The sequence below is a fragment of the Fundulus heteroclitus genome, chromosome 16 (genome assembly GCF_011125445.2).
Source record: "Fundulus heteroclitus isolate FHET01 chromosome 16, MU-UCD_Fhet_4.1, whole genome shotgun sequence".
Classification (NCBI taxonomy): Eukaryota; Metazoa; Chordata; class Actinopteri; order Cyprinodontiformes; family Fundulidae; genus Fundulus; species Fundulus heteroclitus.
This window is the reverse complement of record NC_046376.1, coordinates 3,321,945-3,335,720: the sequence shown is the minus strand read 5'-3', so window position 1 is coordinate 3,335,720 and position 13,776 is coordinate 3,321,945. Positions and strand designations below refer to the sequence as shown.

At 38.1% G+C, this 13,776-nt stretch overlaps 1 protein-coding gene across 1 annotated transcript; it reads left to right on the top strand.

Annotated features, from left to right (window-relative positions):
* The first annotated feature begins 4,152 nt into the window (after positions 1 to 4,152).
* LOC118566257 (G-protein coupled receptor 4-like) lies at positions 4,153 to 5,329 on the top strand. Its single transcript, XM_036147707.1, has 3 exons — positions 4,153 to 4,362; positions 4,521 to 4,690; positions 4,792 to 5,329. Exons 1-3 carry the CDS (start codon positions 4,153 to 4,155, stop codon positions 5,327 to 5,329), a joined length of 918 nt encoding a protein of 305 aa, XP_036003600.1.
* The last annotated feature ends 8,447 nt before the right edge of the window (positions 5,330 to 13,776 follow it).

Here is a 13,776-nt window from a genome sequence, read left to right as displayed (position 1 = left end):
CCATTCTGGGAGTTAATGATTCTGCAGGTCCTGCGTACTGTGCTGCTCTTCTTGAGGGAGGGCCTAATGGTTATTTCCCGCCTTGGATTGGTTCAGCGGACTGATTCTGCTCTCGCCATTGGATACTTTCAAACTAACGAACAAATCAAAAAACCGAAATGCGTCTTGGATGTAACGAGTAACGAAACGCTGTATAGAAATGTAGTGAAGTAGAAAGTACAGATACTTACTGTTAAATGTAGTGGAGTAAAAGTAGAAAGTATCCATTATTAAATCTACTTAAGTAAAGTACAGATACACGGAAATTGTACTTAAGTACAGTAACGAAGTACTTGTACTTCGTAACTTCCCACCACTGCCTAATTAACTTGTTTCTCTGAATCAAATATTTCCTAAAACTCAAAATAACATGTTCCACTGTCTCATCTTCCCCACAGTCACATTTCCCTGTCTGATGTTTCCCTATCAAAAATAATGATCTATTCAATTCTGTGTGTCCTATTCTAAGTCGTGAAATAATAATTATCTCTTCTCTCTTGTTCCTTTCAGTTCTTCTCATTTATCCAATTCTCTTTATGGTTTTATAAAACCACCTTCCTTTCTTTTCTTCTTCCCATAAGTTTTGCCACCTCTCTTTTGTTTTTTTGTTTAATTATAACCTTTATTTGTGTTATACTAAAACTAACATTAATATCTATCCTTACCTTATTGGTACTCTCTTTAGCCATCCTGTCTGCCATTTCATTTTCTTTAATCTCGTTATGTGCCGGAACCCAAACAAAATGTACTTCTAGCCCCGTCATATTTATTCTGTAAAGTGTTTGTTGTATTTCAATTAATATATCTGGTCTACTGTCTGCGGGGAAGGTTCATTTTTCGGCAGGTGGTTTACTGGCGGTGGGTAACCAGGCTAAAGGCGCAGTACCGCCCCCTACTGGACTGGAGTCACATCAGCGTTATTTGCCAGGTGTACTTTTTATTGAAATGTTGGTATTACAACAATATCTGTATTACTTGCATGAAACAACGGAACAAGTAACATTGCCAGGTTTACACATCAGATATACGTACATAAATTAGTTCCCAACAATGTTATAGAGCATACACAGATTAGTCGTCATTTTTAAATGAAATGTTGGAAAATATTGTTTGAACTCTTCTTTAAATATTAGGAAGTAGGGCTTGTGACTGGAGAATTCAGATATATGTATGTGAAATTTTGCCAGTAATAAAATGACGTTGATGACATAAAATCTGTCTTTCTTATTAGTAGGATAACTGAAGAATCCAAATAATAAATTCACATAGGTGAGGGAAAAGTTGTCAAGAACGTGTTGGCAAATAAGCATGCAGATGCCTTGCTAAAAGGTACATGAGAAAGGACAGGACCAAAATAAATGACATACATTTTCTTCACTGATTTTACAAAAAGAACAGTTCACCTCAATGTGAATCTTTTTGAATTTTCTCAGAAAGAGTTTTCAAAAATGAAAGAGATTAATATAATATATATCATCAGAAAATGAACATTTTATAAGATATGATGCTGCATGTTATTTGAAAACCAGAGATTGTTCCTGTTCAGAGTCAAACTCAGAGGACCCCAGAATAAGCAAATATGTCCGCTCTATACACCGTAGAGTGTTGGTTCCCAAGCCTGCTCCTCCATGTCCTGCACGCTTTAGGTGTCTCCTTGTTGCAACACACCTAATTTATAAGAATGGGTGCTTGACGGCCAGGGTTGGGAACCAGCGCAGTAGAGCATCCTGTGAAATTAATACAAGTTACCTAAGGGGGAAAGCCTTCTCTCTCATTAAAACATGAGGCATGGGCTTCATGTGATTGGCACCTGGAAGAAGAGCATCTTCTGGGACATGCAGCTTCTGTTATGGCAGGGCGTCTCCAAAGGTGGAAGTAGCAAGGCCCCCCCGTCACTGTTCAGGCCAAGGGCGCAAACATCCACCACCCTAAAAAGAAACCTTGCTCCAGAGCCGCCAAAAGGACAACATAACATGTTCACTTGTAGCTAAAATAGCTTAATTATGTGCCTGGATCATCACATGTTTCCTCTCTATTGCTCTCACACAGTTGGGTAAATCCCACCTCTATGGGAAGCCCAGAGAAATCTCTTGCCAATCAGCAAATTAATCCGCCAGACTGTCCCAAATGGCCTTGGACACATCTGGCACAATGTCTGCAGAGACGATAGAACCCACCTTCTGTCACATTTTAATTAATTGAGTTGATGGATGACATATCAAACCCTTATCAACCCCCCTCCCCCACTTCCGGACCCCCCACCACCACCACTCAGCCCCTCCCTTAACCATATTAAATTATTATCATTATTAATATGATATTAATTATTATTATTATTTTCATTATTACCTTTATTATCGTGATTATTTTATTATGTCTAATTATGTAATTCATTCAATTGATTTTATTCATTTGTACACATTTAATTATTTAATTTATCTTATACACACTCAGTCTTGATGACCCATCAGACTCTACGTAAACTTTGGTGAATACGGATCATACGGAAAAAAAACTCCCTCCCGCACCGTTTGCGCAGAAATAATCCGCTGAAATAGGGAATCCTTAATCGTTAATCTTTAGTCATAATTTACTAAATGCATTTTACTGATTCCTTCAGTAGTACAGCCAAGAAGAAAACGTGTCTTCCTACAGCGGTAGTTTCTCTTGTACATACTGTTTTCTTGCACATTACTGGATATCATAAATATTAGGGTTGTGCTGGGCTAACGGTTAGAGCACTGTGCATGTGTCCTGGAGGTTCTGGGTTCAACTCTCACAGGCTGCCACTCTGGGTCCCTGAGCAAGACCCTCAACCCCAGATGGGTCCCTGGGCGGCGCACAGTGGACGATCACTGCTCCCCAAGGGTGTGGGTTAAATGCAGAGAACAAATTTCATTGGAATGAATGTTGCAATGACAATAAAGATGAATATTATAATCCTGCTACATCTTTTTGCTCCATTCTAAATTCTTGTTTTTACTGAGATCCAAAGTTTCTTGAGTGTTTTTAGATGGCCATAGTCCATGGAGCAGAAGTAACCCACATCTGTGAGGTCAGACCGACCTGCACACAGATCTGTAGAGATGACAACTGCAGGTGAGCCATGATTGTGAACAGGTAAAATAATATCTACCATTACAAAACAGCATCTAAAACATGTTTTGGTCAAATTAGAAGTTTTTTTCTGCTGAAGACAAACAGAAAAGTAATACATCAACAACTGAGAATTCTATCATGAAAAAAAATGGTGACAGAATTGAACAAACCATTATTCTCAAGGAAACATAATTTATTCATAAGATTTACTCATTAGAAGATTGTTTTTCTTTCTTTCTTTCAAAAAGCATTAAACTAAACTATTAACCACTAGAATAAACCTCAAAGCTTTTACATTATCGCTTTCTTCTAACCAACACTCCTAATTGCTAAAGGGAAAAAGCTTGATTTGATGTCAGAACAGTCGACCAGTTAGATCGATGTCAGCGCTCCAGAAAGGACCTCTGGCTGCAGAAAAAGGTAAACTATACACTTCTGTGATTACTTATAAAGTGATGTTGTTTATTTAAAGCCTGTTTGTTGTTCTGCTGTTGAGGTGAAGGGAAGTATGCTTGGGAGATGAATTCAGAAAGCAGATGGTTCTGGTTTTTGTAGATGTTGTAATCAGACGATGTGTTGGGTGATGAAAACCTGCTGAAACATTTTCAATGTGTGGTAAAACATCTTTATTATCCACAACTAATAGGTCTAGATGATAATGAATGCTTTGTTTCTCTTACATGACAAACATGCAGTGATAATCTATAATCTCACCATTTACAAATTAAATAATTCTCTAAAAAATGTTTTTTTACCTGGCAGATTAATATTTCTATACAAATAAGAATTTTAGTGTGAAAATGAGCCAGGTGTGGCCATTAGTCGACACAAACCAGTATATCCATAAAACACTGAAAGGCCACGTTAGGTTTTCTCAGGTTGGAAAGTGATTGGTAGAATTTACGTGCTAAACATGAAGAACCATCAGCCATGTTTCCTTTAAGATTTACACAACCATCATCATTTCTGTTTACAGACACCGCTGTCTTCAAAGTTCTGGTTCAACACTGAAGGATGGAAGAGACAAACTTCAACTGGACATCTGAGGAAAACAGCTTTGATAAAAGCTTAAACATCAGCGAGAGCATGAACACCACTCACAGAAACCATGGTTATAACAGGGTCTCTGATATAGTTAAACAAATCGACACATGGATGGACTGGATCAGCATTGGCATTGGTCTTCCCCTGACTCTAATAGTGATAGTTGCAGTTTTTCTACAAGTGAGATAAAATAACTTAAACCTGATCAACGATGAATGAGCTGTTTGACTTTGTTTCTGCCTCTAGAAATGACGGAAATGTTTGAAACAGGAAACATTTTACATGTTAATAATATTCTGGTGTCATTAGTGACTTTTTCTCTGTTGTCTTTGTTGCAGGTGAAAAAGGATCAGGGTGTCCCAGTCTACGTCATCAACCTTCTCTTTTCTGATCTCATTCAGTTTTGTGGCAGAATTATAGGTTATTTTTTTCCTGGAATCGGCGATTGCATCACATTTTTTGGTTTAATGGCCAGTGTTGGATTCATGGTCTGTATCTCCTTGGAAAGGTAACTATGTTTTCCTTTAAGCTTCTTTATTGTCTCATATAATCCCGTTAGTCAGAACCTGATAGTCTTCATGGACTAAACAGCTCCACCTGTTATTACAGGTATTTGGTCATCGCCAAGCCACTGTGGTACAGATTCAGGAGAAACATCAAGACATACGTGGTGGTCTGTGTTGTGGTCTGGACTCTTCCTCTTATGATTCCCCTAATTCTGCTTCTGGCTACTGATCCTCGGATGTTTCTCATCATCATACCATATTTTCTCCTTCTGCCCTTTCCATTCTTCATTTTCTTCTTGGTTGGGACCATTAAAGCTCTGTCTGGAGCCCTCAGTGTCCCAGCAGAAGAAAAACGACGCATCGCAGCCATTCAGGTTGTGGTGCTGCTAATTTACTCTCTGCTTTTCCTGCCCATTATTAGTTTCCTCCTGTTACGGAACATCAACATAATTTTTTATTTTCTGTTTGCAGTTTGTCTTTTTCTCAGTCCCCTTGCAGACACAACGTTGTATTTGTTAAGTCGGAAAAGCTTCCTGAATAAGTTTCTGGCTTCACTCTGTTCTTGTAAAGCATCAGACAATCAGGAGATGAGCAGCAAGTATACTGAAAGCACGACTGCTCCACACACTGAGACTATTTAGGCTTTAATATCTGAAGCCTCCACTACAATCTACTGTTGCTGCTTTTTGGGTTGATTAGCAACTGTTGTAGCCAGAAGCATTTTATTTGATTTTCTCCTGTTGTTCAGTTTAGTTGCAGGTATTGGTGCAGTTCCAGCTTTCTTTTATTTTTTTCGTTTTGATGAATATTTCTGACTGTTATAACTAGGCTTTTGTAGTGTTGTAAGCTTTATGTGTGCAAATATATTTTTCTTGTTGCCTGTTTAGATTTCACGTTACATGGATTTTACTTTAAGTTACATGTTTCACTGTCATTTGAACTCTATATATATGTATGAGCTGCTATTTGGTTGGTAGCTGTATTTTTGCTACCGCTTGAAGGTAAAAATGTTGTTTTGTTTTAAGAGAGCTGAGGTTTAGCTTAGTTTCCCAAAACTAAGATAATGGATTAAACCGGGATTTTCCAGATATCCTGGCTCAATTTGGCCTTGACTCAGTTTCACAAAGCAGTAGCACATCAGTTATCATGGCGAATACTAACTGTATAAGTTATTAACTTTATAATCATCAATGTGGGCATTGTTGCTGTTCAGTTGTGTTTTGAAGACTGCTGCTATTCTAAGTTTGACAGAAAGGCCTTTAATAGACTGTTGCATATTTTGAAGGATCAGAGACATTGCTGATAAAGAAGCGATGGTGTTGTCACTCCAGTCCAGAGTAACATATTTTCTGATACCCATCAGAGTCCGTGACTCTAGAGGACGATTCAGGAGGGGCAGTCAGTCTTTTAAAAGATGTCTTCAGGGTAATGTAAAGCAGACAGAATCGCTTACAGCACCATGGGGTAGGAGGCCGACTAAATACTGAATACGGCAAAATAGTAACGTAACTTTTGTGGCTCCTTTAGAATTCCAAATGAAATAAATATGCATATTTTAAATGTTTGCCTCTGATCATTGTTTCTCCTTTACTGCCAAATCTTAAACCGGGGTAAGACGGGCCTTCAGAAATAAGCAGGAGCAGACCCATGTTAATATCAACAATTTGGTCAGCCATGACCCGGATTTGACAGTTGCAGTGATCAAGTGGAGGAACCTTTTGAATTTGGGCATGAAGGAGTAATGGTTTACAGCACCACAGGGTCGACCTGAAAAAGGTACGGAGATTTTTGATTCTCCATTGGCAAAAAAAATGGACTAAATCAAGTGGTGCTGTGGATGAAAAGCTCTCTTCTCAAAGTATCAGAGGTTAAACAGAGCAACTAGTACGAGAGGTTTGAATGGAATTTCCAAAGTTTACGTAGAGACTGATGGGTCATCAAGACTGAGTGTGTATAAGATAAATTAAATAATTAAATGTGTACAAATGAATAAAATAAATTAGAATGAATTACATAATTAGACATAATAAAATAATCACGATAATAAAAGTAATACTGAAATTAATAATAATAATTAATATATTAATAATGATAATAATTGAATATGGGTAAGGGAGGGGCTGAGTGGCAGGGGGTGGCGGAAGTGGGGGAGGGGGGAGGTTGATAAGGGTTTGATATGTCATCCATCAACTTAATTGATTAAGAAGTGACAGAAGGCGGGTCTTATCGTCTCTGTCTGCCACAGTTGAGATGCCTACTCTGTAGCTTGAAGCGATGGTGGTTCAGGAGTCACCTGCTGCTATGTCTCTAAAATTAATAACATCATATTGTTCAGTAAAAATAAGACTGCAGACCTTTCACCTCCAATCCAGCTAATTTGAAGTGCCTCCTGCCCTAAATAGGCTAACTTGTTCTATTCTACACCCCAGCAGCGTTGTTCTTAAAGTACAGCAAGTGCATAAAAGATAAGTACGGTGCAGATCAAACCAGCCAAGAGAAAGATGACAAAGAAAGAGACTTCATCTGTACTACAGACGTTTAGTCTACAACATGAAAACGTTTTTTACGATTGGCTTACAGCTGACATCTACAGCAGATCTTCTAAAATCGGCAGGCGCCCCGACCTCCTTGTCTATCTCCTCCACACATCAAGGACGATGAACATGTTCGTGTTCAGGACCTTCAGATCACTTCACTGTGATGCACATTCCCAGTGGTAACTTTATCACGATTTCCAGAATAAGCTCGGACGCCTGATGGGAGAGAGCTGTAAAATATCTGTGATAACATGTGGCAGGAAGAACAAAGCTAAAAGCATAACAAACAGGAATAAACAATCATTCTACAAAGCCATAAATTGTCAGATACAACCAGCTACAGAGACAATATTAACCACCGAGTCATATAAACTGGCTTTATCAAACATTAGATCTGTCCCTGGGATTTCTTGTGTCAGTAGGTAACTTCTCATAAGAGCAGACAAATCACATGTGGGGTTCCCCAAGGTTCAATCCTGGGACCCTTTCTATTCAATATCTATATGCTCCTCTAGCTGAGGTTATAACAAGTAATCACATTAGTTACCTTAACTATGCAGATGATACACATCATTAGGTGAATCTGAACCATCCATGTACTGAACGGATGCTTAGATCTAATCAATACATGGAGGTGCCAAACTTTCTCCAGCTAAACAGAAACAAAACTGAAGTTATTATCTTTGGACCTAAAGAGGAACGAAGCAGATTCAGCAGCAGCTTCAGCTAGAAACCACCAGGCCTGAAATCTGGGAGTAGTGATGGACTCAGACCTGGGTTAGGGTCTGAGTCAATTCTTAGCTTTGCCGGATAACAGTGGAATGACTAAAGCTACCATAGCTCGTTCAGATGGGAACGAAGATGGTTGCAGCTGGAAGTGAGTCTCACACCGAGTCAGGAATGAAGAATACTGATTAGGTTCCCCTTCTAAAACCTCCAGAAGAATGAGACGAAGTTCTCTGCTCGGGGCTGGAGCAGCCCCTATTACCAGAAGCACTACAGAATCTGGAGACCCCATAATTCAGCCGACGTTTCTGAATGTTTATTATAAATGAACTGGTGTTGCTGGAACAGAAACTGACTGGAGCTTGAACTGGAATCACTGTGGGGTAAAGAGCAGGTTAGTGGCCGAGAACATTTCAGTGGAGATTGTGAAACACTGAAAAAAGCCACTGACCTTCCACTGGCTCTAATGGTTGATCCCAACGGTTCTGTCTGAGTGATTCAGATCACTGACTGACTGATCCAAAGCTCTGGGTAGCTAGGCAGGGTAGAAGCTAGCTGTGATCAAGGATTATCAGCCTTTAATGATTATTACTAACAGTTGGCTTATTAATTAAAATGTTTAACGCTGTTTAACCTGGGAGAGAGTTGTCTAACCAGTTGTGGAGCTGAGTTATGCCTGCCCAGTAATGTTAATAACCTTAATTACAATGGCAATTAGAGGTTTAATCATTAGTCATTAACCACAAGCAAATGGATATGTCTCAGTATATATTCAATTATTATTCCAAAAGGAGATCTTTTGATTAGTCTTAGAGACCTTTCAATTACCAATTCAAAATAATCACAGACCACCACTATTAAGTTAGGCGGAATTTATTAAACCAATAATTTCCTGTTACAACAATTGATCTGTTTAATAACACTACTAGAAATACTACTACTACTTAAATAAAATAGAAAACAGATGAAAATAAAAGTCAGTAAAAATGGATTAACTGTTGAGGTAGCCATTTGTAATTAATGCACAGCTGATTAAAATCCTGCACACTGAACAATCACCATCAACATAGCAGCACTTGAGATGTAAACAGCATTGAAAGGGTGTATACGCTTTGGTGTCATTGGACTTTACAAAACGATACAAACCATTTACCATTTCATGAACATGAACGAGTCTTTCTGAAGGTTTATGACTGTTGTCATTAAGTCATTAAGTCATTAAGCGTCATTTGGTAAGACACGTTAAATGCAAAGTTGACATTGTCTAAGCTGTCTGTTATGACAGCTTCAGCTGTTATTACAGGGACAAAAATGCTTTTGTTGAGACAACTTGACATTAACAAAGACAAAAATGCCATCATAAATATATCATAGCAGGTCTATTTATAAACCTTAAAAAAGTTATTTAGATGCATATGTTAACATTACATTACACTGTCATATGTGATTGGTCTTAACTATGACTGTAATGAAACCATTTTAATTGTCATTAATATTTTCCCTCACCTGAAGTAAAGTTGGACAAGTAGGACTAGTTTCACAGATGTCATTAAGTGTTGCTTTAATAACAGTCATTGTTAGCTTAATGTCTTCTGTTGACAATAGTTACTATAAAACTATTTAGACTTGTCATAAAGACATCATTAGTGTCCCCCTAGTTTTAATCACTTTCTATTTTCAGCGGGAGTCAGAGCTGTAAGACTGGTCTCTACAGTGCAGGAGCTGCCAAGATTTGTTAATCCTTTGCCTTGTGTGAATGTGCTTGTGTGTTCTTACACTTTTTAAGTTTAGTTTCTTGCCTGAAATTGTGTTTAGTTCTAGTTACCGACCCGAGTGGTGTAGTTTATCCTCATTTTTATTTGCTGAGGCGGCGCTACACTCGGGCTCTGGGAACAGCCATCCATACTTAGACTGTGATTTCTGTCAAGTATGTTGTGAATATAAGTGATGTGATATTACTGTTCATTTCACCATTTCTAGTATTTTTTGTAATGCGGACATCCACTGATTTAATTGATAATTAATTTGTGATGTTAGAGTGACCCCTATGGGATGTTCAGTGGTACCGCAGGGTGATTTTCATACAGTAGCCATGTGCAGTTGTATTTCCACTCAGAGGTTTTCATCTCTATGTCCCTGCTATTATTTCTTCACAATAAATCTTCTAAACTGCACTTTGCTCTCAGACTGCAGGTCTGCTGGTGGTTCCTAGAGTTTCTAAAAGTAGAATGGGTCCATGAGGCAGACACCCCGTCTACATTTAATACTAGGCTTAAAACTTTCCTTTGTGACAAAGCTTCTAGTCAGAGTGGCTCATGTTACCCTGAGCTACCTCTATAGTTATGCTGCTATAGGCTTAGGCTGCTGGAGGACATCAGGGTCTATTTTTGTCACTCTGCTGAGTTCTCCTACTGCTCTCCAATCTGCATTGTTTGTTGTTATTTCAGCTTTTAACTTTTTGTTCTCTGTCATGTTTCTCTTCATAGAAGGTACACCTGGTCTGGCGTTCTGTTAGCTGTGACATCATCAGGGGAGGCAGATCATCCAATATTACCATCTAACATAGAAAGTCAGGCCAAATGTCCCTCCTCAGTAAAAGGGTTGATTGCGGTAATGATATGCAGCTCTACCTGGTTGACTTCACTCTGATTGGCTACAACCATGTTTGGATCAAATATGTCTTAATGCCAGAGAGAGCTCAACAGATTTTACTTTCACAAATGGAGCCTGCTTTCACCATAGTGCTCCTCTTGATATACAGAACATTTATTGGATATTATTTGTGGATCATTTCAAGTTCAATTGACAAAGTAATGGGAAGGTAAAAGAAAAGAAAGGAAGAGAAAAATATGAGACTAAAATGCTAAAAGGGGACGAAAAATATAGAAGAAGAAAAGGAAAGAGCAAAATAACATTTCCAGAGTCTGCTTCTACACCTGCAGAGAGAGATATAAAAAAAACTATCAAAAAAGTATTACAGGTACAAACAACCAATGCCTTAACACTATCACTGAAAAACATGTGGCATTATTTAATAGGACATGTATTTAGTGACAGCCAGCCCTTACCAGTTTTCCTATAATCTTTTCTTGGATTTGTCCTGGTGATTAGATCCAGATAAAATATACTTTAATTTAGGGCTGAATGATAATTCAATAAAGATATACTGTGTGTTTCAATAGAAAAAAAATTAAATTAAGAGTTCAAGATAAGAGTTTTCCTTCCTTTTCCATTCTAGATTAAAATCATAGTCACTAAAAGTTTCAGAGTTCAGAGCACATGTTTTTCTTTTTTAAGACCTACAGTTTGGTAAAAAAAAAAAAAAAACTGGTTGATTAAAGGTTTTGTGTGAAGTCAGTGTTTTTTATTTAAAAATAGGTCATTAAGCAACAGCATAAAATGGCCAGAGCTGCACTTAAAATCCATGCTTTCAATTTTTTTGATGATTATTGATATCGATCAACATGATTTCTATTTTATCGAGGTTTCTATTTCCTATTTCATCCAGCCCTACTTTAATTTAAACAATGTCGGGTCCAGAGTATGTCCCTCTCTCTAAATCAGCCTCCAGCTGACTCTATTTTCATAACTTTACATGCAAGCTGAAAACTGTATGAACAGCTTGACAACATCTGCTGTGAAACAATGAACATGTCATCTTTGAAGAAATGCCGTCGGACCAGTTTGTCCAGCTGTCAGGACTGTGAAATACCCAGATCTGCCTTCCCACAGCAGATCTGGGTATTTCCATTTTATATAAAACACAGTCAACAAATGTTTGTTGGCTGACAACCTGACAGAAAAAGCAGCATTGAGTTATTCCACTTGTGTTTAATCTTTACAGAATAAAATTGACACGCTGAGATTAGAGATTAGTCTTCCCTGCTGACCCACGCCTGGTTTCATTTAACATCGCTGGACCTTTTTAGATTCAGCCTTTTGTTTTGAAAGAATGTTTTGCTCTCCATCCAGGGTATGAGCAGTAAGAAAACCAGTTTTGAGAAATATTTGCTTCCTTACAGTAAACTGCTGGCACCTGATCTGTTTCTGCAGTATTTGAGGTCAGGAAACTATTGTTAGCTCGAACCGCCCAAAATAACCTGTATATAAAATACACAGGTTATAAACTAAAAACGAACATTGGAGAACATGATTATAATTCATTGAATAAAACAGAATAAGCCAAAAGAAGAAACACGCTTTCTTCTCTGCTGCTGAGTCCATTTCTGGTTGGTGAAGGTTATCAGAACCCTGGAAAACAGACATTAGTGAATGTCTTCAGGAGTTTTATTGTGAAGAGGAGGAAGCCCACGTTTAGAGGCGATTTTTCAGTCTTGTTTTATGGACTAAAACCAGATCTTCACGACCACTGACTGCTCTCCTCCCTCACTGGATTTAAAAGGGCCTACACTGCAAAAACAGAACTAGAAATATGTAAAATCTTCTTAAAATTAGTGTATTTGTCCTTGATTTTAGCAGGTAAATAAGATGATTTGCCAATAGAATAAGATTTTTGGACTTAAAACAGGAACAATTCATCTCCATCATCTTATTTCAAGTGCAGTATACCTGATTATCTTATTTTAGGAGACAAAATAATCATTCCTTTGGCAAATTATCTTTACCTGCTCAAATCAAGTATAAATACACAAACTTTAAGAATATTTGACTTATTTTTAGATCCGGTTTTGCAGTGTAGTCAAATTTTCTGACTATAAAAAAACAAATAAAACACATTTATCTGTAAATAACACACCAAGCGTTTGTCCTGATAAAGTTTTTTTAGTCCTTTTTGAGCCTGAGCAGAACTTTGCACCAGACCCCACGTCTGTCTGCAGTTCCCCGGCGCTATCAGAAGATGGCGAGAACTGATGCAGCTCCTGTCAGAGCCAGCAGCGCGTCCTGCAACGCAGAAACAGCTCAGCGTGGTCCAAGACCGACCCGATCTACTGGGTCAGGGTTACTCAGCCTCGTTCTCTTCTCTACTCCGCTGGTCGTTGCTGGTTCACTGGATGCATAGATGCTGCGTTGGGAGCTGAATCACACGTTGACGTTGCCGCTAGATTCCTCAAATGGCGTCAAATCACTCAATCTAGACGCATGCGATGCGGCCATCTTGTTTTCGTATGAACAGAGCGGTAACGCTTGAATGGTTTAGTTGTTTGAGTCAGAGAGTGTACAGATCTCTCCTGAATATCGCCTCAGCAGACATAATATGGCAACCACAAAACGCTATTACTTAAAATTAAAGTATGAGAAATTCTTAAACGTTTAGAAACCGTGAACTTAAAGTGCCTTCTCTGCTCTCTAGAGCCTCCCTGTCAGTAGAGATGCATCTTTGCGGACTGAGATACACTGAGCGACGGCAGCTTCTGGAGTGTGCTAACTTTGATCTGTGTGAGTGAGACGGGATCTAAGTGTCTGATGTCAGCGGGATGATTTAAGCCTCTTTTCTGCAATCAGCTCTATAATACATCAAACAGGCCTATAATATTTACTTTCTCAGTATATAATAACACGTGTATATTTTCTCATTTGTAATACCATGTGTATATTTTCTCATTTGTAATCACATGTGTATATTTTCTCAGTATGTAATAATACATGTATATTTTCTCATTTGTAATAACACGTGCTTATTTTCTCAGTATGTAATAATACGTGTATATTTTCTCATTTGTAATAATACATGTATATTTTCTCATTTGTAATAATGCGTGTATATTTTCTCAGTGTGTAATATTATGTGTATATTTTCACATTTGTAATCACATGTGTATATTTTCTCAGTATGTAATAATACATGTATATGTTCTCATTTGTAA

Excerpts from the sequence above, each read along its gene's own strand:
- LOC118566257 (XM_036147707.1), top strand. The coding sequence starts at position 4,153 with ATGGAAGAGACAAACTTCAACTGGACATCTGAGGAAAACAGCTTTGAT. Across the intron at positions 4,363-4,520 it reads TAGTTGCAGTTTTTCTACAA|GTGAAAAAGGATCAGGGTGT; the intron begins GTGAGATAAAAT and ends TCTTTGTTGCAG. Across the intron at positions 4,691-4,791 it reads GTCTGTATCTCCTTGGAAAG|GTATTTGGTCATCGCCAAGC; the intron begins GTAACTATGTTT and ends CTGTTATTACAG.